Here is a 26,980-nt window from a genome sequence, read left to right as displayed (position 1 = left end):
CCTGCTCACCCCGCTCCCCGCTGTCCCCACCCCCTGCTCTCCCCGCCCCCCGCTGTCCCCGCCCCTCCCCGCCCCCCCTCCCCTCTCACCCCGCCCCTCTGCTCACCCGGTCCCCCCTGCTCTCCCCGCTGTCCCCGCCCCTCCCCCCGCTGCCCCGCCCCTCCCCGCTGTCCCCGCCCCCTCCCCGCCGTCCCCGCCCCCTCCTGCTCGCCCCGCCCCTCTCCGCTCTCCCCGCCCCCTCCCCGCTCTCCCCGCCCCTCCCCCGCTGTCCCCGCCCCTCCCCGCTCGCCCCGCTGCCCCGCCCCCTCCCCGCTGCCCCGCTGCCCCGCCCCTCCCCGCTGTCCCCGCCCCCTCCTGCTCGCCCCGCCCCTCTCCGCTGTCCCCGCCCCCTCCCCCGCTGTCCCCGCCCCTCCCCCGCTGTCCCCGCCCCTCCCCCCGCTGCCCCGCCCCTCCCCGCTCTCCCCGCCCCTCCCCGCTCTCCCCACCCCTTCCCGTTCTCCCCGCCCCTCCCCCGCTGTCCCCGCCCCTCCCCGCTCGCCCCGCCCCTCCCCCGCTGTCCCCGCCCCCTCCCCGCTCTCCCCGCCCCTCCCCCGCTCTCCCCGCCCCTCCCCGCTCGCCCCGCTGCCCCGTCCCTCCCCGCTGCCCCGCCCCCTCCCCCGCTGTCCCCGCTCCCTCCCCGCTCGCCCCGCCCCTCCCCGCTGTCCCCGCCCCTCCCCGCTCTCCCCGCCCCTCCCCGCTCTCCCCGTTCTCCCCGCCCCTCCCCCGCTGTCCCCGCCCCTCCCCGCTCGCCCCGCCCCTCCCCCCGCTGTCCCCGCTCCCTCCCCGCTGCCCCGCCCCTCCCCCGCTGTCCCCGCCCCTCCCCGCTCGCCCCGCCCCTCCCCCGCTGTCCCCGCCCCTCCCCCCGCTGCCCCGCCCCTCCCCGCTCGCCCCGCCCCTCCCCGCTGTCCCCGCCCCTCCCCCGCTGTCCCCGCCCCTCCCCGCTCGCCCCGCCCCTCCCCCGCTGTCCCCGCCCCCTCCCGCTGCCCCGCCCCTCGCCGGCCCGCGCCGTCTCCATGGCGACGCGCGTACACATTCCGGGCGGGCGCGCGGGGGCCGGCCCGGCTGGAGACTCCGCGGGAGCGCGGCCAGGCGGCCTGGCCCGGGTCGGGGCCGGGCGTCTCCCTCCGACCAGGTGAGCGCGGCTGGCGGGGAGGCGGCGGCGGACACCCGGGCCCGGACCCCAAGGGCCCTGCGCGGTCAAGAGCTTGGACGGGAGGCTCGGGACCCAGGAGCACCCCGAGGAGGTGTCCCAACACCAGCCCGTCCTCCCTAAAATGCAGGCCCCACCCCCGCCTCCAGAGGTAGCGTGCGCGGGACCTTCAGGACCCTCCTTGCACCACGCGTGCGGCTCCTAGGTGGCCAGTGGGGTACAGCCGGGACTAGGAGGGGTGCCCGCTGGTTCCTCTGCTGTAGGGACGACGCCCACGCAGAGGTCAGAGATCCCCTTACCTGACCTTCCCTTCCTAGACGAACTTCTGCGGCTCCCAGGCCCCCCAAGACCGGCTTCCCTAGCCCAATTCCGAGCCGTCCAGGTGGTCGGAGGGAACGCAGGTGACTGAAGGACTTTTGCTCCTCACTATGCCCCGTGCTTCCTGCCACTAAGAGCGAATTTCCAGAGTTTAACACGTTCACATTACTCTCTACAGTGTTTTCAGGCAGGGGAGTGACTGCACAGGGCAAAATTGAGATGGAGAGATATTGTCCAACCCAAAAGCTACAGGTAGAATTGAGGGTTTTTAAAAAGGAAATCATAGGGCAGACACTGAATGGGAAGATTCCTAGCCAGCTGGCTGCGCAGATTTGCTTTGATGTGTCATTTGCATTTTCATTTATTTGGCAGATGTTTGCTGAGCATCTACTATGCGGCAGACACTGCTCCAGGTGCTGCAGACACAGTAATGGATAAAACTGTCAGGAACTGCAAAGGGACCGAGCTTTTACCTTGCTCGTGAACTAATAAGTTAGCCTGGCAAACAACACAGGACAAAATCTGTCAATGCCTCTGCTCCATAATGGGCACAGGCATAAGGTACCCAGGATGAATGTATGAGCTGGCCAAGCCAACTTATTAGTTTGCAAGCAAGGTAAAAGCTCAGGCCCTTTGCAATACAGTTCTGGCTCTCCCGGAACATATATCTCCTTGAAAGGGAAACAAACAGCAAACACAACTAAATAAAGGAACAAGAAAATGTCAGAGAATGAGAAGTATAAGGCAGGAAACACAGCAGGGGAATATATGCCAGGAGTGATAGAGGGCGGCCTTCAGCTAGGACAGTCGGGGAGATGCCCCAAGGGGGGACCTCTGAGCGGAGAGAAGGCTCCAGCCTTGGGAACATCTGGGGGTGGCGCTAAAATTCAAATCTGCACGTGATCCAAGTTCTGGGGCTTTAGTGGCATTTCCTGTGGTTTTCCTGAAGAAGAGACCTTTCTCCCAAGTTTGCATTTCAGTTTAATTAGGCTTGAGTGTGTTGCTTCCTAATGTGGTCCTCTGCCATTAAAGTGAGTAACTGCAGTGATTTGATGGCCCCAGAGCAGGGTTCTTCTGGAAGAGGAAGTGTCCCTTTCTGTGAAGGACACTGAGCTTAGTAAAATGTGTTTCTCATTACAGGTAGGCGTCACTATGTGTGAGGTATCCGCTGCTCTCAGCATTTACAAATGTAAAATCATCTGGCTTATTATGATTTCTCTTACCCCCGGGTTGGGTTTTTTCTTCCTTTGAGAGGATGGAATCCTGGTGTCAAGGGCTTCCTGACATGTCCCAAGTGTCAAGAGATAGTGCAACCCCCACACACACGCACCCCACTCTGCCCCACCCAGCAACAGTGGACATGAGGGAGGTTGAGCTGCTGGCCGATTGCACAGTAGTGACATGCAAAGGCTGAGTTGCCTCCCAGACACTTGCTCCTATGTGACCTTAACCTCTCTGAGTCTCAGTTTCCCCATTTGTAACGTGGGACAGTACAAATACCTACCTCACAGGGTTGTTGCGAGGATGAAAAGAGGCAGGGTGTATAGGAGGATAACACAGTGCTTGGCACCTAGGAGGGATTCAATAGTTGATAATGGGGATGTGGATGAAACGTAGAACCAGACCCAGGACACTCTATGAGCATAACTTGATGGTCTTTGTTTTTATCCACAGTCCAATGGCTTCACATTTCAGTGACCTTCAGTGGAAAAGAAAAGTGAGGGACTTTGGTTCTTGGACATGGCATTGAGATAGAGGATGCCACACTGTGTAACTGGACATATCTTAAATCAGAATTCAAGCATTGTGTGAATTATCAACATTTTGGAACCTCCTGAAGTCACTGACATTTTTATACTTGAAACAACAGGGATAGAACTTACTTTGAAATGCATCAAACTATAAAATGGGTGGATGCATGAATAGGCGGATGGGTGTGTGATACAACAAATAGAGCAAAATGTCAATTTTAGGATCTTGGTGGTGGGTAAAAGGAGTTCACCATTCACTTCTTTTGACTTTCCTGCACATTTGACATTTTCGTAATAAAATGTAGGTGGCGGGGTGGGGGGAAGATGTGCAGAGTCCTGATCGCATGTCCCAACTAGAGTCTTGATACTTGGCCTTTCAAAGTTGACCCTTTCCCCCTAATTATATGGAAAGTGGAATGATTTGCAAAAAAGTGGCCTTTAAATCCTCAATGACTGACTCAGCAGCTTCAGCTCTACAGAAGGCTTAGAATTCCTTGGATCCGAGTTCGATAAGCCCAAGATTTGTAATGATAATAATATTATTATTAATAATAATAATAGGAAAAACGTGTGGCTAGAACATAGCGGTCATCACCCTAAATGCTTCATACATATGATTGCATTTCATCCTCCTCCGGAGTACAGAGCATTATTAACTCCATCTTACAAGTGAGAAAGCTGAGACATACAGAGAGAAGCAAGTGGCTCAAAGTCAGAGGGTCAGGAATATGGAGCAGAATACTTGCCGTGCCGGATACCCAACCTGGTACTAAGCTTCATGGGACGTAGACAGTGATTATCCGAGGAAGTCAGGTTTGTCATTGGGCTGTTCCAGCTCTCGGTGGTTTGTGCTCAGGGTTATGTAAAAAATGTCTTCTGTCCGATGATCAGAACCAAGTTCCTCTTTGCTAGATGTCACTGTTTAAAAAAAATAGTCTTGGGGCACCTGGGTGGTTCAGTGGTTGAGCATCTGCCTTGGGCCCAGGGCGTGACCCCAGGGTCCTGGGATCGAGTCCTGCATCGGCCCCCCCCCCGCAGGGAGCCTGCTTCTCCCTCTGCCTGTGTCTCTACCTCTCTCTGTCTCTTATGAATAAATAAATAAACTCTTTTTTAAAAATAGTCTTATGGGGCATTTAAGCAAGAGTCAGGTAAGCATCTGACTCTTGATTTTGCCTCAGGTCATGATCTCAGGGTCCTGGGATTGAGTCCCACATCGGGCTCTTTACTCAGCATGGAGTCCGCTTGCTGCTTCTCCCTCTCCCTCTGCTTCTCCCCTACTTGTACGCACCCTCTCTCTCTTGCTCGCTCTGTCTCTCTCAAATAAATAAATAAACTCGTTTAAAAACTAGTCTTAAAAATCTGCAGGAATTGTGAACACTGTAAAGTCCATCTATCCACTCCTGCCTCTGCTGATTCCTCCTTTAAACATTGGAGTGTGGGCAGCCCCGGTGGCTTAGCAGTTTAGTGCCGCCTTCAGCCCAGGGCATGATCCTGGAGACCTGGGATCAAGTCCCAAGTCATGCTCCCTGCCTGGAGCCTGCTTCTCCCTCTGCCCCCCCCTCTCATAAATAAATAAAATCTTTAAAAATAAATAAATAAAAATAAACAAACATTGGGGTGTGTTTCATCCGTTCTAAAGGTGATGTTGTTGAGTAATCAGAGGATTGCCTTTTCCTAACAAAAGTGTTTTCTGCAAACTTTATATAGGGAAAGCAGAGAGTATGAAAGCCTACCTAAAGAGCGCAGAAGGCTTTTTTGTCCTGAATAAAAGTACTACGGTTGGAAGGCATGAAGACTCAGACCTTGTTTTAGAGGTAAGGACTGTTCCTGCCCACTCCCAGCCCCTCACCCCCCTCACACACCCCTACTGTTCTGCGGACTCCTGTCTCTTTTAAAGCACACCCTCTGGCTGACAGCCACATCTTCCCTCCATGTGTGACCAGTAACCACCGACGGAATGTACTGGTTGCCCCAGCATGTATGGGGACCATGAGTATGAAGCAGAGTGATGTGCCCTCTGTCCTTTGCTGACCGTATGCACAGATGTCCCACCCATTGTCCTCTCCCTCCAGCCAAATAGGGCTGTTTGGAGGGGGTGTGTAGCTGGCACTTTGACCTTCTCCTGCTCTGGGCCTGACAGCGAGGGCCACCTGGAGTATCCAGCTTAAGCCATGGGCTCCCCCCCACCCCTTTTCCAGAGCATTTGGAGACTGTTGTGATGTGTATAACATTTTCAGAATGTCATATAAATAGAATTATACCATGTGTCCTTTTGAGATTGTTTTCTTTCTCACTCAGCATAATATCCTTGCACTCCATTTTGGAGATTCTCCTGTTCCTTTTTATTGGGGAGTAATATTCTGTGGTGTAGATGTACCATCATTTGTTTGACTATTCACATATTGAGGGACATTTTGATTGTTTCTAATCTGGGGTTGTTACGGATACATCTACTCATGAATGCTTGCGCACAGATTTTTGTGTGAATGCAAGTTTTTATTTTTCTGGGATAAATGCTCAAGAGTGTGACTGCTGGACTATATGGGAAGTGTATGGTTTCTAAAGTACCTGCCAGACTGGTGTCCCGGGTGACTATACCATCTTACATTCCCACCAGCGATGTATGATTTTTCTGCATCTTCACCAGCAACTGGTGTTATCCCTGGTTTTTTATTTTAGCTGTTCTGCTGAATGTTCAGTGATGCCTCACCATGGTCTTCATTTGCATTTGATGTTGGACATCTTTGGACATCTTTTCATGTGCTTACTGGCTTTGTGCAAATCCTCTTTGGTGAAATGTCTCTTCATGTCTTTTGCCCATTTTCTAATCACAGTGTTTGGGTTTTTTTTTTAACTATTGAGTTTTGAGAGTTCTTTAAATATTTTAGAGACATGTCTCTTGTCAGATATAAGTTTGAATATAATTTATCCTTGTCGATAGCTTGTCTTTTCACTCTTAACAGAATATTTCAAAAGACAGAAGTTTTTTTTTTTAATAATAAATTTATTTTTTATTGGTGTTCACTTTGCCAACATACAGAATAACACCCAGTGCTCATCCCGTCAAGTGCCCCTCTCAGTGCCCGTCACCCATTCACCCCCACCCCCCACCCTCCTCCCCTTCCACCACCCCTAGTTCGTTTCCCAGAGTTAGGAGTCTTTATGTTCAGGACAGAAGTTTTAAATTGTGATGATGTTTACTTTATCATTTGTTTCTTTCACAAATCATGATTTTTCATGTTCTGTCTAAGAACATGTCACCAAGTCCTTGATACTGAGGATTTCTTGCATATTTTCTTCTAGGTTTTGTGTTTACATCTATGAACCACTTTGAGTTCACTTTTATATATAACATGAGATTTATATCAAGGTTCTTTTTATTACATGCAGATAATGCAGTTGCTCCAACACCATTTGTTGAAAAGACTGTTCTTACTCCATTGAAATGCTTTCAGAACTTTGTCAAAAACCATTTAGTCATACTCGTGCGGGAGCTACTTCTGAGTTTCCTATATGTTTCATAGGGCCATGTGTCTGTCCCTCTGCCAAAACAGCATAGTCTTGATTACTGTAGTTACATAAGTCTTGAATCAGGTAGAGTGGTTCCTCCTATTTTATCCTTCTTTAAAAAAAAAACAAAAAAAACGTATTTTTACCTATTTTAGTTCTTTTGCCTTCCCACACAGATTTCAGTATAAGCCTGTTTATATATACAAAATATCTTGCTGGAATTTTGATAGGGATTGTGTGTAAGCCTACATATCGGTGCAAGAAGAACTGATATCTTTACTATGTCGTCTTCCAATCCATGAACATGGTATATCTCTCCTTTTACTGAGGGGGTCTTTGATTTCTTTCCTGAATGTTCTGTAGCGTTTAGCATACCAGCCTTGTACATGTTTTGTTAGATATACACTTAAGTATTTATCTTTTTTTAAATGATTGTAAACGGCATTATGTTTTTAATTTGGTGTCTACATGTTCATTAGCAGCATATAGAAATAGAATTGTTTTTCATATGCTTATATGGAATCTTGCAACTGTAATTAAACTTTCTAGAAAGTTTTTTTGTTTTTCTTTTCGCTTTAAAGATTTTATTCACCTATTTGACAGACAGAGAGAGAGAGGGAGAGGGAGAGCTCAAGCACACAAGCAGGGGAAGAAGCAGAAGGAGAGAGAGAAGCAGATTCCCTGCTGTGCAGGGAGCCCAATGAGGGGCTCCATCCCAGAACCCTGGGATCATGACCCAAATCAAAGGCAGATGATTAACCAACTGCATCACCCAGGTGCCCCTAGAAAGTTTTTATAGATTTATTGAGATTTTACACATGAACAATCATGACATCCACAAAGAAAAAGTTTTATTTCCCCTTTCAGAAAAGGAGATAATAATACCCTTAATTTCCTTTTTCTTGCTTTAATGCACTGGCTAGAACTTCCAGTATTCTGTTAAATAACAGTATAAATCTTCATATTTGCTTATTCCTAGTTTTCTGAGAGTGTTTGTCATAAATTCTCCAGTTTAAAAATAACTCAATAAACCTCCCCTTGAGATTCTCATCCATGATGTGGTCTCCCTACAAGGACACAGAAAATCTGCTCAGTGCACAAAGTGGGGGGAAAGAAAAAAGATTGTAGATTCTTCTTTATCACCCAAGGGACAGGTTTCGGTAGTTTTATTTCTGGTCTGGCCAAAGCAGCAACAGAGATCTGTGTTCTGAACCTGAGTATGGTATTAGAAAACTAGTATCATAGGCTTTGGAGATTCAATGGGATTGAATCTCATTAGGCCACTTGCTGGCTGTGTGACTCCAAGCAAATTACTTGTTCTCTCTGAGCTCATTTTCTGTCTATAAGCCACTTACCTCACTGGGTTGTGAGAATTAAATGAGAAATGCACATAAAGCGCCTGGCATGTAGGGCACCTGGGTGGCTCAGTGGTTGAGCGTCTGCCTTCGGCTCAGGGCTTGACTCTGGGATCCTGAGATCAAGTCCCATGTCGGACTCCCCGCAGGGAGCCTGCTTCTCCCTCTGCCTATGTCTCTGCCTCTCTCTCTGTGTCTCTCATGAATGGATAGGTGGGATTTTTTTTTTTTTTAAAAAAGCCCCTAACATATGACTCTAAGTAAATGACACCATGATCATTAATATGGCCTCATAAACTGGAGATTGAGAAGAAGCCTTAAAGATGCACAGGATTAAGATAAGGACCACTGATATTAGCAAGCTGTACAGAAAAGGGGACTAATGAGGATAATTTTTATGTAGACAGAAATCGAGTTGCATGCACTGTATAAAAATAATTGACTACCTACTGCTCCTCAGACTTAGTTTAAGGAGTAAGTCACCACCAGCAGCCACAGTCACATTGATTTATGAAGCAATCAGCTGCATTTCCAGAAGCACAAGCCCATATTGGCTCCCTAGAGAACAGATGACACATGAATTGCCAAATGTTTTGTGAACAGATTTTTGATGGGAGCTTCTATCTTCTCTTTGACAAATCCTCTTCCCCGAGCCTAAATGGATTTGGGAGAGAAAATGTGCTCTAAACACAGTTGTGGGGGCACAGGTCCATTTTGAAGAATTGAAACCTGCAGACACGTCAACAATTCCTCATTTTATAAAACAAGACAGGGTGAAAATTGCTTCTCTGCTGACTTTCTAGGGCCTTTCTGATGGGAAGAATCACCGTTGATTAGCTGTGGGCCACCCTGAGGAATAATTCAACAGTCAATGTATAGTTTATGTTATTTGTACCATCACAGGTCATTTCATTAAGTAAAGTTCAGAAATACATATTAATAAAAAGTCGTCTTCAAAATTACCCAGAGGTTACATCTAGCAAGTAAAAAGGATTGCTTTATTTACCTGAGTAAATCCTAAACAATGGGCAGTCTCATACGTCTAGAGATTTACACTCACTGGCAAGGCTGACATATTATTCTGATTGTCGATGTCACCATATTCTGACACCATTTACTTTTCCAATAATGGAAAGTAATTACATGTTTATTGTTTTTTAAAAAAGATGGGAGAAAGCAAAGTATAAGGAAGAAAATACAAGTCATTTGTAATCATTTGGCTCAGGGAAAAAAAATCAATATTAATATTTGCAGGGTTTTGCCCTGCAGGCCTCTTTCCACATCCTGTCAGGAGTTTGGTTCTCTAGCGGCAAAGGAAGCCTGTTTCAGCCAGGCTAGCTTTTACTGTTGTTATCAGTCATTCCTTCCACAAATATTTACCTGGAGCCTCAGCGCCGAGGCAAGCCTGGGGATAAAGCGGTCAGAAAGCTGCTAGGAGAGAGACACGTAAGTCAAAGGATCCCACAAAGACATGTACGGTTCTGTTCACGTAAAGGAAAGGAATATGGAGGATACGGGAGATTTAACTGGACAAGGGGGAAAGGGGAATGGCATGTGCAAAGGCCCTGGGGTGGAAGAGCATATTATGAGCCCAAGGTACTGAAAGAAAACTGGTGTGTCCAGAAGTAAGAGTGGAAGGGAGAGAGCTTAAGAGAGGAGTCAGCCTTCCTTCAGCCACCGGATCAGAACAGCATGGGGGGAAAACCTGAGGAATTTTAAGCAAGGGCAGAGACCTGCATTTTGAAACGACCATCCCGGCTGCCACGCGCAGACTCGCAATCAGAATCTCCCCTCTGCCACTTCACCCAGCTCGAAAGCCTCAAAATGAACGAGGGTTCATTTAAGCCACAAACCTTGTGGATTTTTAATGTGTGTGACTGGATGTGGCTTGTGAAGTGTAATTCTTAGAGTTAGATGTGGCCGTTACATAAACCCGACCGAGAAGGGGGCTCAGTCCTTCCAGAATGAAGACATACGGCAAGCCGGTGGCTGTAGAATTTTCCATATGTGTCAGAGTACTTGTTAGAGCAGGACCCCTGGACATTCTGACCCAGTGGGTTCAGAGCAAGGCCCGGGAATCTTCATGCTCTGTATGCTTCCCGGGCTCAGGTGGGGACTGGGGTCCTGTGGAGATGGTTCCAGGACCACGCTTTGAGGACCCTCCCTCTCTCTTCTTGACCACCTGTTTTTCTTCCTTCCTGATGTCATGGGAGCCCCTGTTTGGGGGGCGAGGGGTGCAAACTATTTCAATATACTCTGTTTTGAGGGAAAGAGAAGCAAGGGTTCATAGTGGAGAGCTGACCCACCCTAGCCCCTCCTCGAGGACACACGGGGCCGCACTTGAGAGGTTTCCACATCCCTCCAAGACCGAGCCACAGGACAGCCCACGTCAGCACAGCACTGTGGCTGGGAGTGGGGAGATGGAGTAGAAGGACCGAGGACAAAGATGACAGGGGGTGAGATGCCTACAGCTGCGCACCTGGCCCGGGTGCACGGCACCTACCAGTGGCTCCTTTCTGGCTGGAACGGTCCAGCATGTGGCAGCCCCTTCTCAGGTGGGACCTGAGGGTCGTGGAGCAAGATGGATCTAACACACACGCCAGCACCCAGATGGCCAGATGACTCCTGTCCCTCGCCGGGCCCCTGCCAGTTCTGGGCTGCCTCCTAGGACAGAACCATCAGGGCCTCCTCCGTCGTAGTCCTGTTTATCATTACGAAACAAGGCTGCTGTGACTGTCCTGTTATGTAATCACTTCCCAGACGTGTCAAAGGGCACATACACCTGTACCTCTGATGGGCATCTCCAAACCGCCCGCCAGAGGTTAACACATGTAGCGTCCCGCCAGCACTGGACAACCCGGCCCCAGGGCGTGCTGTCCACCCCCTGGATCTTTGCTGAAACCCAGTCCCCGCGTCATTTTAATTTGTGTTTCTCTTAGGAGCGAACCCCTGCATTTTGAGACATGAGGTGACAGGTGGACCTGGCCTGGAGAAGGATTCCTCCCTCTGCTTGGTGACTGTGGGCAAATCCACAAAGACACACAGGCTGGGATCGTGGGTGTGCAAATATCCCTTCAAGCCCTTGCTTTCCGTTCTTTAGGATGTATACCCCAAAGTGGGCTTGCTGCCCCATATGACAACTTCACCCTTAATTTTTCAAGGAACCTCCCTACCACTTTTTCACACCAGCTGCGCCATTGTACGTTCCCACATGCGAGGGATGCGAGGGCTCCGCTTTCTCCACATCCCCACCAACGTTGGTTTATCCTCGGTTTTTTGATAGTGGCCATTCTCATGGATGTGAGGTGCAAGACCATAATCTTTTCAAAAGCACAAATAATACAAAGGGCTAGAGCGTGCATTTCTAAACTACTTAATGCACCTCAGGTGCTTTCATGTATATTCTATGTATTATATGTGAGTTCACAAAATCACATTCTCCAAAAAGGAAAAAAAAAGAAAACCCTAGGGAGGTAGGAACTGCTATTATCATTATTATCCTCATTTAAAGACGTGGAGGGGATCCCTGGGGGGCTCAGTGGTTGAGGCCTGCCTTCAGCCCAGTGCATGATCCTGGCGTCTCGGGATCGAGTCCCACATCGGGCTCCCTGCATGGAGCCTGCTTCTACTTCTGCCTGTGTCTCTGCCTCTCTCTGTGTGTGTCTCTCATGAATAAATAAAATCTTAAAAAAAAAAAATAAAGACGTGGAAGGTTAAATAGCTTTCCCCAAACCACACAGCCATCGGGAGATGTGGGGCTGAGTTTCAGATTCAGGGCTAGCTCGACGCTTCTCTAGGGCAAGTTTTAGTCCTGGGTGCAAATTTAGCTTTGGGAGCACCTAAAATCTAAATGTCTGAAATTCCTTGTGAGTTCACTGGAATGTTACAGTAGTTCGCGGAGCTAGGGAAATTCCACAGCGTGAAATCCAGACTAAGGATGATGCATGAAACACAGAAAGAATGTTCTTGGGATCCCCCCTTCCTGCAGCCGGCTGGGGCGGCGCCATCTAGTGGGGGATCTGTGTGGGGAGGGAGCGTAGGCCCCGGGCTTCTCACCCGAGAGGAGCGCCCCGCAGAAATCCCCCCTGGGGGCCAGGGAGTGAGCCTCAGAGAAGACCAAACTTGAGCTGCCTCTCTAAAAGAGCAGCCTGCGGATTTTCCAGGCAGAGCAAGCAGGAAAGGACACCCCGGGTGTCGAAACAGCATGTGCAAAGGTCCGGAGATGCTTGGTGAATCATCTGGCCCCAGGGAGAAAAGGACAAAATGGCACGTTGGTGGCAACATGTAAAACTGAAGCCAGGCAGGGGGATCCCTGGGTGGCTTGGCGGTTTGGCACCTGCGTTTGGCCCAGGGCATGATCCTGGAGTCCTGGGATCGAGTCCCACATCGGGCTCCTGGCATGGAGCCTGCTTCTCCCTCCTCCTGTGTCTCTGCCTCTCTCTCTCTCTCTCTCTATGTCTATCATGAATAAATAAATAAATCTTAAAAAATAAAAAATAAAATAAAATAAACTGAAGCCAGGCTAAGCATCCAAAGAGGAACCTTCCTTCCTCCCCCTGCAAAAAGCTGGGGAGGAATTGAGGGTCTTTGTTATTTGGGTGGGAGAAGGGCGGGTGCAGCAGCCCCAGAACAGGGCAGTCAAGTGCATAACCTTGGCACCAGGTGGCTGGTTCAGAGCCTGGCTCCGCCCTCATGGGCTGTAGGGTCCCAGGCAGCAGATCTCCAGTGTGGTCTTTGTAATATGTGTCGCGGGGATGGTTGCAGGGACCATGCCATGAGGCCTAATTGCCGTGAAGTGCTCAGATCAGAGCCTGGTGCCGTCAGTCCCGCAGTCAACGTCGCTCCTGGGTCTGTGTTCTACTTACAACAACACGAGGGGGTTATGTCACGGTTCTGGAGTCAGGGCGGACTCAGCTGCTTTCCCTGCTTCAGGTCACACGAGGCCAAAGTCAAGGTGCCTGGGCTCCTACACAGAGTCTCCAAGGAGAAGCCACTTCTGGGTCAGTTCAGGCGCTTGGTGGAACTTAGTCCGCGTGGTTATGGACAGGGGTCCCCTTGCCGGGCTGGCTGTCAGCAGCAGTGGCCCTCAGCCCATGGAGGCCGCCCACATTCAAGCCTGGTGGCCCCTTGTATCTTCAAAGCCAGCAGCATTGGGTCAAGGCCTTTTCACATTTCAGACCTCTCTGACCCCCTGTCCTGGCTCATCTGTCCAACTCTAGCCAGAGAAGGTTCTCCGCTTTATGGGCTCATGGCAATAGATTAGTCCCACCTGGACAGTCCAGGATAATCTCCCTCTTTTAAGGTCTCGGATTAGTAACCTTTACATCTGCTCCGGCCCTTACACCATGTAACGGAGCACACTCACAGGATCCAGGTTTAGGGCATAGATCTCTTTTGGGGACCATGCTACCCACTGTAGTTAATCCTGCCTCTTGCCTGCTCTGTTGCCATGGAGAGGGTGTGGCCTTATGGGGCTCCTTTGAGAGCTTTTTGGAGGATCCCATAAGGGCAACAACGTCAGGAGCTGTGGAGAGATGTGACGGGAGAGTGGGGAAGGTCATATGGGACCGGGGGAGGAGGGTGCAGAATGAGGTGAGTGCATCCGCATCCAGGGCCAGGTGGGCAGTGGGAGGCCTAGAGATGAACTGGGGGGTGGAAATAAGGGAGAATCGGGGCTGGTGCAGTGGCCCTGCCTGTGGCCGAGCCAGAAGGAAAGGGAGCTGGCCCTGGCATCCTCGGGGGCCGTGGAACGTGGGGGCAGGCGAGGGAAGACGTAGGGAGCCCGAGAGCTGTGACCAGGCTGGGGAGTCGATCAACAGCACACACGGAACATACTGAGGGTCAGCTTGGTGTCAGGCACTGTTCTAGGCATTTCCGCCAATCTTCACTCATTTAATCCTTACGATCAACAGCCAGACGAGGCTGGCGCTGTCATTTCCCCCATTTCACCGCCGAGGAAGTTGAGGTCACAAGGGTGGGTTAGGGGCTGGGAACTCTGCTCAGGCTGTCTGGTTTTAGGAACCAACCTCTTCTCGAGGCCTTGCTCTTCCCCCAGGGCTTTCCCGGGGAGACCAAGGTAGCTGAGTGTCGCTGGCAGAGGGACGCAGAGACGCTTCCCCTTCCCCTCTCCCCCCAGACTCGCCTTCTTACCAGAGCCCAGCTGTTTCTTCATATCCTTATTCTTTTGAAAACCCCAGTTTTCAAAAAAAAAAAAAAAGAAAGAAAGAAAACCCCAGTTTTCATGATGTCTGTGCTACATCTTTCTTGCAATAAGGGGCAGGGGCTGGGGGACAGGATCACCACGAACTAAAAGGTGGAAAGAAATAGATCTCTCTCACACACACACACACACACACACACACACACACACACACACACATCATTTAATTTTTAAAATGTTAACCTGCTACTTTGAAAATTCCTCCAAACAGGGGGACCCGGGTGGCTCAGTCAATTAAGCCTCTGCCTTGGGCTCGGGTCATGATCTCAGGGTCCTGGGATCAAGTCCTGTATCGGGGTCCCTGCTCAGTAGACAACCTGCTTCTCCCTCTCCCTCTGCAGGTCCCCCTGCTTATGCTCTCTCTCTCTCAAATGAATGAATGAATGAAAGAATGATGGAATGAATGAAAATTCCTTCAAATGGTACCTTCTGGCAACCCTGCGAAGCACGGCCTATGAAACCCATTTTTTCACGGGAAACAACCACAGAGAAGCAAGAGACTTGCCCCAGGCTACACAGCAGAGAAGTGGTGGAGGTGGGGCTCGGCCTCCAGGCTTTCTAACCCCAGAGCCCACCCCCTTTCTCATAATCCTGAGCATTTCAGCATTTTCGACACGTGCCTAAGTTCTAAGTGATTTTATATGTCTTATCCCATTTATATGTCACAATAACTAATAGGCTGTGGTCTGTATTCACAGAAGAGGAAACTGAGGCTCTAAGAGACTTGCTCACATGCCCATGTTCACCCAGCTTGGAAGTAGGAGAGCTGGATTTGAACCCAGGCCCCCCACCTCCACGGCCAGTCTAATAAGCACCGTACCGTCCTGCCTCTCGGCCCCTCAACCACGAGGCCATGTGCCTCCCCCGACATCAGTGCCAGCTGCCACAGAGAGGCTGGGGAGCCATGGTGACAGTGGCCCTGGGCTGAGGACTCAGGTGGGAAGGAACACTCTCCAGGCAGTTGGACAACAGAGGAAAGGGAGGGGAGGCATTCTGAGGATGGGGTGATGGTGAGCACGTTCACGGGTGGGGACATGATACTGGGGGTCACCGTGAGACTGAAGACACAGAGAGGAGACCCTCTGGGAGCCGAGGCCGGACCAAGTGGGGTAATGACAAGACCACCCTGAGCCCCTTGGCAGCCAAGAGAAGGGACCTTGAGAGCTATGTCTGAGAGCTCCTGCCTGCTGGAACCCCAGGTCCTGGCAGGGAGCAGAGGGCCCGTCAGAGTGTGTGTGGAGTGACAGAGGCAGGTCTTGTAAAGCGACTGCTACAGGGGGTGGCCAGGCTTAAACCCCTCAGGATCGTATGGTGCCCAGAGCCGCTAAGTGTGAGGGGCTGTCCTCACCCCCTAGACCTGAGGGGTGAGGGGGTTACGTCTCCTGGAACCCCCGACAGGAGCTGTGGCTTTTGGTGGAGGGTTGCACCCAGGCCATGGTGACCCCACAGGGAAGGAGCAGGGGAATAAACACCCCAACCTCTCTCCTCCCTGCTCAGATGTCTGATCCCCTATTGGCCAACCCCAACCAGAAACCGGAGGCAAGGAGCCCAACAGCCCGTTGATCAGCCTCATGGGCTGGCCTGCTGGGGCAGAGGGCAAGGGGGGTAGGGGGCAAGCGGAGGACATCTGGCAGGGGACGGGAGGCAAGGACCCCAAAGGCTGTTGATGAGGGAGAATGAAAGGCCAAAGACCAGGGGCTGCTGGCTGGGGGGCCCAAAGGGAGCAGCACGTGGCCAGACTGGGCCGACTTGAGGCCAGAGTGTGAGGGTGATGGGGAGACGGGGACAGAGATGCACTTGGAAGAGCTGAGGAGCTTGCGCAGGGAGCTGGGCGAGGGCAGGCAGAGGGGGTTGCCCGCAGAGAGTGGAGGAGGAACAGAGGCCACGAGGAATCAAAGAGGAAGGGAGGGAGGATGAGGAAGGTCATGCCCGGAGACTGGGCTTCTGGGTTCCAGATGATGCAGGGTTGGGAACTGGCTCTGAAGAAGGGTTTCCAGATATATCAGGAATCTTGGTGGCGGCAGGGAGGCTTCCTCAAACCCAGTGGTCACCAGAGCAGATGTTTGGTTGTTACCAAATTTGTCAAAGTCTCAGTGTTTGATGGATCCCCTAAATACTTTTAAAAGGTATTTTGAAAATGCATGGGCCGGGGGCACCTGGGCGTCTCATTCGGTTGAGCATCTTACTCTTGAAGTCAATTCAGGTCATGATCTCAGGATCCTGAGATCAAGCCCCCGGTCAGGCTCCGTGCTAGGCATGGATGGAGTCTGCTTGAGATTCTCTCCCTCTCCCTCTACCCCTCACCACCCCCCAGCACACATGCATACACACATGCTCTCTCTCTTTAATAAATAGGTAAATAAATAAATAATAAAATAAGATGCGTGTTCCATATTCAGTTCCACTCCACTCCTCTCTCACTATTAAATCACTGTCTAGTCTGAAAAGCATAAGGGCAAGTCAAGGGTGCAAATATTGGTCCTGACGGTGCCATGTGCCAGCATCTCAATGTTGGCTGAGGCACTTTATCTTAGTCATTTTTTAAAAATATTTTTATTTATTTATTTATGTGAGCAAATGAGAGAGAGCATATGCTAGTAGGGGGAAGGAGAGGGACAAGCAGACTCTGTGCTGAGTGCAGAGCCTAACGCAGGGCTTGATGCCATGACCCTGGGATCAAGACCTGAGCCAAAACCAAGAGTTGGACACTCACCCAACTGAACCACCAACCAACTGAACCCCCATCTTAGCCATTTTTAATATTGTGGTAAAATACACATAACATTTACCATCTGGATCATTTTTAAGTGTACAGATTAGTGGTGTTAAATGTGTTCACGTTGTGTGACCAACCAGAACCTTTTCATCTTGCAAAACTGAAACTCTGTACCCATTAAACCATCAAACTATTCCCAATTTCCCCTCCCCCCAGTCCCTGGCAGCCGCCGTCGTACTTTCTGCTTCTGGGAGCTTGACAGCTCTCGGTACGTCATAGTCGTAGAATCAGGCAGTAGTTGCCTATTGGTGACCGGCTTATGTCACTCAGCGTAATGTCTTCAAGGTTCGTCCCATGTCGCGTGCATCAGAATTTTCTTCCTTTTTAAGGCTGAATCGTATGTACTTGGCGTATTTTGCTGACCCACTCATCTGTCAGTGGACACTGGGTTGTTTCCACCCTTAGAGCTACTGCAAGTAATGCTGTGAACATGGATGTACAACTGTCTCTTCAAGCCCGTACCTTCGGTTCCTTTGGATGTATACCCAGGGGTGGGCTTGCTGGATCATATGATAATTTTATTCTTAATTTTTTTTTTTTTAGAAACCGCCATACTATCTTTCACGTTGAGCTGCACCTTTTGACATTCCCGCTAGCGAATAGTGGGATAGCTCAGCAGGACAGAGCTCACACGTTCAGCCCATCTTAGCAGCAGGGCTTCTGTCCCAACAGTAGCTTTTGGCAATTTTCCAAGGAAGCAGAGGGTCTCGTGTTATAGGGCAGTGCCGGGAAGCACTCTCTTGGCCTAACATATGGCAGGGCCTCACCCCATGTTATAGAGTCATTCAAAACTTCCTATTTGTTTGGGTTACTTAATAATGGCCTGACAGCTACTGAGGAACTGAAAGTAATGAAGCCTGGGAAAAGAAAAACAAAATGTAACGCACAGAATTTCTCTCTTTGATGGATTATCAAGGGCTCATGGAAGACAGAGATCAATGGGAATAATGATGACCACGATGTGCGTGGCATTTGCCAAAGAACTAATGTGCTGTAACGTTGAAACAAATGCTTTCCTTTTTAGAACGGATGGAGGTTTATAGGAAATTGAGCAGATAGTACTTAGAGTTCCCATCTATCCACCCGCCCCATACACACACGGAGCTTCCCCTATTATTCACGTCTTGCTTTATTTAACATGGGACGTTTGTTACCACTGATGAGCCAGTGTTGATATATTATTATTATTAACCAGAGTCCGTAGATTACATTAGGGCTCACTCCGTGCATTCATTGGGTTTTGGCAAATGTATAGTAAGCACCATTACAGGGTCATCCAGAACAGTTCCACTGCCTCAGAATCCCTGTACTGCATCTATTCATCCTGTCCCACGTCCACCGGAGACCCTGAAAACCACTGATCTTTTTACTCTTCTTATAGTTTTACCTTTTACAGAATTTTATACAGTTGAAATCATACACCAGGTAGCCTTTCCAGACTGGCGTCTCTCACTAAGCAATGTGCATTTACATGGTTCCTCCGTGTCTTTTTGTGGCTTGATAGCTCATTTCTTTTATCAGACTATTATTTTATTGTACGAATATGCCACAATTTGCCTATCCATTTACCTTTTAAAGGACATCTTGGTTGCTTCCAGTTTGAGTTAATTATAAATAATAATACAATAAACATGTATCCAAAATAAATGAGTCTTAAAACCCAACAATAAAAAAACCAGACAACCTTGCCTTTGAAAATAGGCAAAAGATAGGACTTGACACCTCACCAGAGAAGATATACACATGGCAAATAAGCCTATGAGAAGATGCTAAACATCATGTATCATTAAGGAACTACAGATAAACATGGGCTATCTTGTCATTTATTTAGATCTTTGATTTCTTTCATCAAGATTTTATAGTTTTCTTCATCTAGACCTTTATATATTTTGTTAGATTTATACCTAAGTCTGTCTTCTTGTCTTGTCTGTCTTGTCTTGTCTTTTCTTTTCTTTACTTTACTTTTCTTTTCTTTTCTTTTCTTTTCTTTTCTTTCTTTCTTTCTTTCTTTTTTTGGTGCTAATGGAAATGCTCTTGTATTTTTAATTTCTTTTTTTAAATATTTTATTTATGTATTCATGAGAGACAGAGAGAGAGAGAGAGAGAGAAGCAGAGACACAGGCAGAGGGAGAAGCAGGCTCCACGCAGGGAGCCCCATGTGGGACTCCATCCTGGGTCTCCAGGGTCACACCCTGGGCCAAAGGCAGGTGCTAAACCGCTGAGTCACCTGGGCTGCCCCCCTGTTTCTGATCTTAATGGGAAAGTTTCTAGTTCCTCACCATCAAATGTGATGTTAGCTTTAGGGTTTTTGTAAATGTTCTTTATCAGGTTGAAGAAGTTCCCCTCTATTTCTACTTTGCCAGAAGTTTTGTGTTCTTTTTCTAATGATGTATGCATTTTGGATTTTCTCAAATGCTCTTTCTTCATCTAGTGATAGGATCATGTGACATTTCTTCTCTAGCATGTTGAGGTGATAGGTTACATTAATTGATTTTCAAGTGTTGACCCAGCTGTGCATACCTGCATGCTTGCTTGTGGTGCACAATTCATTGCATACATTTGTTGGATTCGATTTGCTAATATTCTGTCGAGGATTTTGTATCTATATCTATGAGAGATGTTGGCCTGAAGTTCTTCTCCCTTCTTCTAATGTCTTTATCTGGTTTTGGTATTAATGTTGTCATCACAGAATGAGTTAGGAAGTGATCCTTCTTCTATTTCCTGGAAGAGGTTGTAGAAAGCTGGTATCATTTTTTCCTTAAGCATTTGTTGGAATTCACCAATGAACCCATCTGGGCCTAGTGCTTCTGTTTTAGAAGATTATTATTTAGAAGATTATTATATTGATTCACATTCTTTATTATATATGGGCCTATTCAGATCATTTATTTCTCCTTGAATGAGTTTTGGTACCTTGTGTCTTTCAAGGAGTTGGTCACTTTCATCTAAGTTATCACACTTGTGGACATAGAATTATTTATAATGTTCCTTTATTATCCTTTTAATGTTTATAGTATCAGTAGCAATGGTCTCTCTTTCATTTCTAATGTTAGTAATTTGTATCCTGTCTTTTTTTCCTGGTTAGCCTACTAGAGGCTTGCCAATTTTATTGATCTTTTCAAAGAATCAACTTTTGATTTCAGTGATTTTTCTCTATTATTTTCTTGTCTTTTTATTTCACTCATTTGTGTTCTAATTTTTATTGTTTTTTTTTTCCATCTATTTGTGTTAGGCTTATATTGCTCTTCATTCTCTATTTTCCTAAGGTGGAAGCTTAGGTTATTGATGTTAAGTCTTTCTTCTTTCCTAACATATACATTCTATGGTATAAATTTCCTTCTCAGCACTGCTTTCCTCATCCCACAGACTCTGACAAGTTGTACTTTCATTTGCATTTACTTTCATTTAGATAATTTTTTTCTTTTTCTTGTGACTTCTTCCTTAGGCGACATGCTGTTTAGAAGTATGTTATTTAATCTCCAAATACTTTGCAATTTTCAGCTATCTTTTTACTATTGATTTCTAGTTTGATCCCATTGTAGGCTGAGGACATGCTTTGTAAGATTTCTGTTCTTTTAAATCTGTTATGCTTTGTGGTTCAAAATGTGGTCTGTCGTGGTGAATGTTCCATGTGAGCTTGAACAACGTGCATTTTGTTGTTATTTGGTGAAGCGATCTATATGCATCAATTAGATCCAGTTGCTTGATGGTATTGTTCAGTTCAGCTTTACCCAACTAATTTTCTGCCTGCGGGATTGGTCCATTACACAAGGATGTTGGAGTCTCTAACTATCATAATGGATTTGTCTGTTTCTACTCAAACTTCTATCGCTTTCTGCCTCACTTATTCTGATGCTCTATCTTGAAGCACATACAATTAAGGACTGTTATGTCTTCTTAGCGAAGTGGCCCCTTTATCATCACATAATGCCTCCCTTTATCCCTGGTAACACTCCTAGCTCTCAAGTCTGTTCCATCTGAAATTAATATAGTTCCTCCTGCTTGCGTTTTGTCTTTCCATATTTTGAGTGCCCACATGTATGATAAAAATTTTCAAGGTGGGTAAGAATACAGACATTTGAATCAAGCAAATCTGAGTACATGCCAGGTTAGTGAAGGCGAGTCAAGCTAGGTGACTTTGGGCAAATTTAATCATTCTGTGCCTCAGTTTTCTTATCTATAGAATGGAGAACTAGCCCTTTGGGTTATTGGGTAGATGAAATGGGATAATTCAGTAGAACATTTAGCAAATTTCCTGGCATATAATGTACAGTATAATATAAGCTATATAATATAAGCTGTTATTATATTATTGATACAAACTATTGGTTATCATTGTATTATGGGACTTTACACTTTTCTAAGTGCAACTATGTTTGCACAAACGTCAGATGAGGTAGACTGAGAAGACAAATTTAAAAACTAACTGCAAAGTCTCGGGCTGGAGTGGATGTCTAATAACAGCGTCCTGGAAAGAAAGACTTCACATGTGCCCTGCTGCCATAGTCCGGAGCCCCGCAGCCGAGCAACGTGGTATTTCCTCCTGGATGCTGAACTTTGCTCACTCTCTGACCAAAGTGAAATCACGGAATGACTCTGCCACCCTACCCCACCCCCACTGGCAACTCACAGACACACTGTCCGGGTCCCTTTCTTTATGGAAATGTAGTCACACCTGGCCTCCTATTAAAAAGCAAGTCATCTCCAATTAGCTAAATTCTGAGAAATAACCAATCTCTATGGGGTTATCTTCATTGTACATCAAGGTTTTGTAAAGGTAGTCATAGAACTGTGTTATGTGGTGTGATCTCAATTTTGTTTGAACTTTTTATAAAGATTTTAAGCATAGACAGAAAACCAGAAAGAAGGGAACCACAGTGTTATCAGTGCTCGCCCCTAGGGTGGTGGGGGCCGGAGTGATTTTAATGGGTTTTTTTTTTTTTTTTTTTGGTGTTTTTCCCCAGTTCTCATTCTCTGTAGCTTTTTTTAAATGTTATTTTTATGTTTTTATTTTTTATTTTTAAAATGAATCAAACAAAAAATTAATGAATGGCGATCATTAGAAACCCTCCCCTCCCTTAACTATATGTACTTATTCCACGGACGCAGCATTTTCCTTGCAGGAAAGTGGATAGTTGTCACTTGCCAACTGGCCTTCCTGGTTTGTGTTTGGGGACATTCTTGCTTTCTGTCCTGCCATCTGGACCACCAAAAGCATAGCTCCATGGGTCAGAAAAATAAAAAGTGGCTGACTCCCCTAAAGGAGCCAGACATGTGCTCCTCCAGACTCCCCCGAGTTCCTTTGCCTCTGCGCTACCTGGTCCCTCTCCCAACAACCTGGGCACCTGCTCTGGGGCTGGAGTCAGAGAGCACATACCCCAGCCCCACTACGCCATGTAGCCTTAGCCAGGTCACTTAATTTCTCTGACCCTGAGCGTCATCTTTTTTCTTAGAGAGAGAGAAGGGTGGAGGGGAGGGGCAAAAGGAGAGAGAGAGAGTCTTAAGCAGGCTCCACACCCAGCCCAGAGTCCGAGCATCATCATTTTTATTTTTTTTTTTAAGATTTTATTTATTTATTCATGAGAGACACACAGAGAAAGAGGCAGAGGGAGAAGCAGGCTCCATGCAGGAGCCCAGTGTGGGACTCAATCCGGGGACTCCAGGATCATGCCCTGGGCCAAAGCAGGCACCCAACCACTGAGCCACCCAGGTGTCCCCAAGCATCATCATTTTTAAATGAGGGCTGTGGTGACCAGCTGGCCAGGCGAGGCACTTAGCACCTTCTGGTACCCAGTGCTCACTAGTAGACGTTAGGGGCCCTGGTTACAGCTGTCTTCCTTCTGTATTTCAGTCTCCTGACATCGACAACCATCATGCACTTATCGAATACAATGAGGCCGAGGACAGCTTTGTTCTCCAGGACTTCAATTCCCGAAACGGCACCTTCGTCAACGAGTGCCACATTCAGAATGTGGCCGTGAAGCTGCTACCCGGAGACATCCTGAGATTTGGGTCTACAGGGCTGACCTACGAACTGGTCATCGAAAACCCACCCTCGGTGAGTCCAGGCCCTTGCAGGGTAGGGGGCCAGAGGTGCCGTGTCGTGTCGCCTTCCGTGCACCCGAAGGGTGGTGCTTGTCCACGGCGTGCCACTCGGATTTCAGGCTCCGCACACAAGTGACATGGACTCACCGGACCTTGCAAGGTTCACACCAAAAGTGGATCCTGGTAGGACGGTGTGGGGGGTGGGGGTGGGGTCCTTGCGCCCCCTTCTGGGAATTTCCTGGAACGACATGTAAGAGTTGCGCAGAGGCCGACCAGAACCACAACATTCTCCTAAAACTGCCAGCGAGGTTCGGGGAGGAGGAGAGCAGGTGTGTGCTTTTGAAAACTCAGAGACGGATGCTTCATCTTAGGCCGATGAGCACTCTGCAGCTCCCTTGCTGTGTGACCTCAGCCAGGGCTCTTTATGTTTTGGGTGCCAGGCTCCCCAGGGCGGTGTGACATGGAGAGACTATCCACCTGCAAAGCGTGAAAGTCAGTGTCCGCCCCGAGCAGACACTCAGCACGTGGCAGCTGTTGTTATGCCCCGATCAGAAATGTCCTCGGATCCTGACCTGAAATATGGCCCCAGTTAGAGCAAAATGTAATACAAAGCTTCCCCATTAAAGCTCAGTGACGAAGGAGCATACTGTTCCCCAGAGAGGCAGGATGGGGGCCGGGGCGGGGGGCCGTTAGCCACACAGGCTTTGGTCAGAATCCTAGCTCTACCACTTGAGTGCCTGTGTGTGCCCCTGAGTAAGCCCCTGGACCCCAAGAACCTGAGCAAGCCCCCCAGCACCCCAGAACCTGAGTATCCCCTGGACCCCCAGAACCTGAGCAAGCCCCCAGCCCCCTAGAACCTGAGCACCCCCTGGACCCCCCAGAACCTGAGCAAGCCCCCAGTGCCCCAGAACCTGAGCACCCCCTGGAGCCCCAGAACGTGAGCACACCCTGGACCCCCAGAATGTGAGCACACCCTGGAGTCCCCAGAACCTGAGCAAACCCCCAGGACCCTCAGAACCTGAGCAAGCCCCCAGGCCACCCCAGAACCTGAGGAAGCCCCTGGACCCCCCAGAACCTGAGCAAACCCCCCAGGCACCCCCCCCCAGAACCTGAGCAAGCCCCCGGACCCTCCAGAACCTGAGCAAGCCCCCGGGTGCCCCAGAACCTGAGCAAGCCCCCAGACCCCCCAGAACCTGAGCAAGACCCCGGGCCCCCAGAACCTGAGCAAGACCCTGGACCCCCCAGAACCTGAGCAAGACCCTGGACCCCCAGAACCTGAGCAAGACCCTGGACCCCCAGAACCTGAGCAAGCCCTGGGCACCCCAGAACCTGAGCAAGCTCCCAGACCCCCCAGAACCTGAGCAAGACCCTGGACCCCCCCAAACCTGAGCAAACTCCTGGGCCCCCAGAACCTCCTCTACAAAGTGGGCCCAATGACAGCAGAGGCCTTGCAGGCTCACCTTGAGGTTCTGAAAAAGTCAACTCTAATTGAAGACTAGCCCGGTGCCCACTCACGGTGAGCACATGTTGGTATCCACCATGTGGGTCCCAGTGAGTTGGCGCATTTATCTGACTCGTGCCCCCAAGAACGATACGTGGACTGAGGCCTCCAAGGCTTAAATTCCTTTCTGGGACAGGCTGAGCATAAATAAAATTTAGAGGATCTAGACAGACTCCTGGGGTTTCGAGCCCATGGGCAGCCCTAAATGTGCACCCTGAGAAGATCAGTGACGTCCCTCCAGCTGCGTGGGCCAGGATGCCACATCCATCATGTTTGACTTCAAAGAAGTGGGCGGAGTTTTCTGCTCAGCTGCCTTATCCTCCTCAGAAGATGTGTTTGTTCATGGGACGCACCAGGGTCCTGGGGCAGCTCCTGACCCAAAGGTGTTGACCTGACCCAGAGTCCTCAGCACAGGTTCTAAAGCCCGCTCCCCCCACCACATACATCATAACCCTGTGGGGAGCAGACCAACAGTGCAGATCCCTGGGCCTCACACAGGCCCGAGGACTCATGGCTTACGATTGCCAGATAAAACACAGGACACCCAGTTAATCTGAATTTCAGATAGGCACCAAATAATTTTTTAGTATAAGCTTATCCCAAATATTGCAAGGAATGACTTATGCTAAAAAAACATTATTTGGCTGAAATTCAGAGTTAATTGGTTACCCTATGTCCCATTTATATTTTTTAATCTCTCTATTTACGTTAAATCTGGTGATGCTACACAGCCTCTCTGGGAGTGGGGTCTGCATTGGGGATTCTGATGCACCCCCAACAGAAGGGAACCCTAAATTTAGAATCTCTTGTACAGAGCATTTACAGATTTTTTTTCCACCAGGAACCAAAGAAAATGGAGTTTCAAACTCCAAACCTGTAAATCCAAGTTGGTGAAGTTTGAGCCAATGTTTCTCAAACAAGTCTGATTATAAGAATGTTTCTGGGATGTTCAACAAAATTACAGGTTCCCAGGCCCCCACCCTGGGAACTTCTCCTTTTGTGGCTTGCCAGCAGGGGGAAGGGGGACAATGTCTGCGTTTTTTTCATAAGAAGATATTTATGGAAATGGTATTTATAGGGACACGAAAATTGAAACCTAAATATCCATCAAAAGGGGGCATTGTTTAAGAAAATACGAGTTCATTTGTATATGGAAAACTGTGCTTTTAAAAAAAAAAAAAAAAAACAGCTTTATGGAGGGCGCCTGGGTGGCTTAGCCTGCTAAGCGTCTGACTCTTGATCTCAGCTCAGGGCTCGTTCTCCGGGTCCCGCGTTCAAGCCTCACATTGGGCTCCAAGCTGGGCGTAGAGCCTACTTTAAAAACAAAAAAGAGGTGGTGGGGGTGGGAAGCAGCTTTATGAAGGTGTGACTGGCACACAATGAGCTGCACGTGTTTGAAGGATGCAGTCTGACGGGCTGTGACATCCGTGGGCCGCCGGGGAACCAACGCACAGTCAAGGCCGCCGACGCGATCCTGACCCGCACGGCCCCTCGTGAGCGTGGCACCGTCGGCTCGCCTGCTCTCAGCAGCGAGCTAAGAGCTCAGTTCACTTACGAAACATAAATGAACTTCGTTCACAGGAAGCCGACGGTTCAGCCCATTTTTGTACATTTGCAGAGTGAGACGTCCGTCCCGCTCTGCTTTCAGACTATTTCCATCCATTTCTGTTACCGCCCTCCCCTCCCCCCCAAACAAAACAAAACCAAACAAAAAACCTTAGGGAGGTCCTTAGGTGTCTCTTTGGTTTGTTTTCCATTTCTAATTTGAAAAACTGTGGTCAAATGCTGAAAACTTTGGCCATCTTCGCCGTTTTTCAGTATACGGCTCCTTGGCCTCGCACTCCCGCGGCTCCTGGGCCGTCTCCAGAACCCCCTTCGTCTGCCCGGACTGAAACCCTGAGCCCCGCAGACAGACTCGCCCTTCCTTCCGCCCCCCACGCCATTCGTTCTGTCCCCATGAATCTGGCCGCTCCGGGCACCTCGTGGAAGGGGAATCTTAGAGCGTCCCTCCCTGCGTGACTGTGTCGCTTCACTCACGCCGCGTAACGTCCCCCACGTGTCACAATCCCCCCTTCGTCTGAGTAACATTCCGTCGTGTGTATACACCCCACTTTGTCGAGCCATTTTATCCATCGATGGCTCCCCCACCCCCGTTGTCAGTTGTGAACAAGGGTGTCTTGGACCTGGGGGTACAAATACAGGAGGGGGGTGCACTTCATTTTTAGAGGTGCTTCTGATGTCAGCTAAGTGGAAGGGATGGTGATGAAGACCTCGAATCTTGACTAGAGAAGAAGGCGCTTTCGGGGGGGGGCGGG

At 48.9% G+C, this 26,980-nt stretch overlaps 1 protein-coding gene across 9 annotated transcripts in view; it reads left to right on the top strand.

Annotated features, from left to right (window-relative positions):
• Positions 1–1,070: 1,070 nt before the first annotated feature.
• The window catches only part of FHAD1 (forkhead associated phosphopeptide binding domain 1), a 122,992-nt gene continuing 97,082 nt past the window's right edge, over positions 1,071–26,980 (top strand). For 8 of the 9 annotated variants that reach the window (XM_072751135.1, XM_072751134.1, XM_072751132.1 and 5 more), the window contains exons 1-3: positions 1,090–1,171; positions 4,966–5,072; positions 22,971–23,177. In XM_072751135.1, coding sequence (XP_072607236.1) covers positions 4,980–5,072; positions 22,971–23,177 — 300 coding nt within the window. In that variant the 5' untranslated portion in view covers positions 1,090–1,171; positions 4,966–4,979. Of the gene's footprint in view, positions 1,172–4,965; positions 5,073–22,970; positions 23,178–26,980 lie in introns of all 9 variants that reach the window. The other variant, XM_072751137.1, reaches the window with a different exon arrangement.

This window comes from Vulpes vulpes, chromosome 2, assembly GCF_048418805.1.
Source record: "Vulpes vulpes isolate BD-2025 chromosome 2, VulVul3, whole genome shotgun sequence".
Classification (NCBI taxonomy): domain Eukaryota; kingdom Metazoa; phylum Chordata; class Mammalia; order Carnivora; family Canidae; genus Vulpes; species Vulpes vulpes.
The sequence above is the reverse complement of the archived record's forward strand: the minus strand, read 5'-3'. Positions and strand labels throughout refer to the sequence as shown.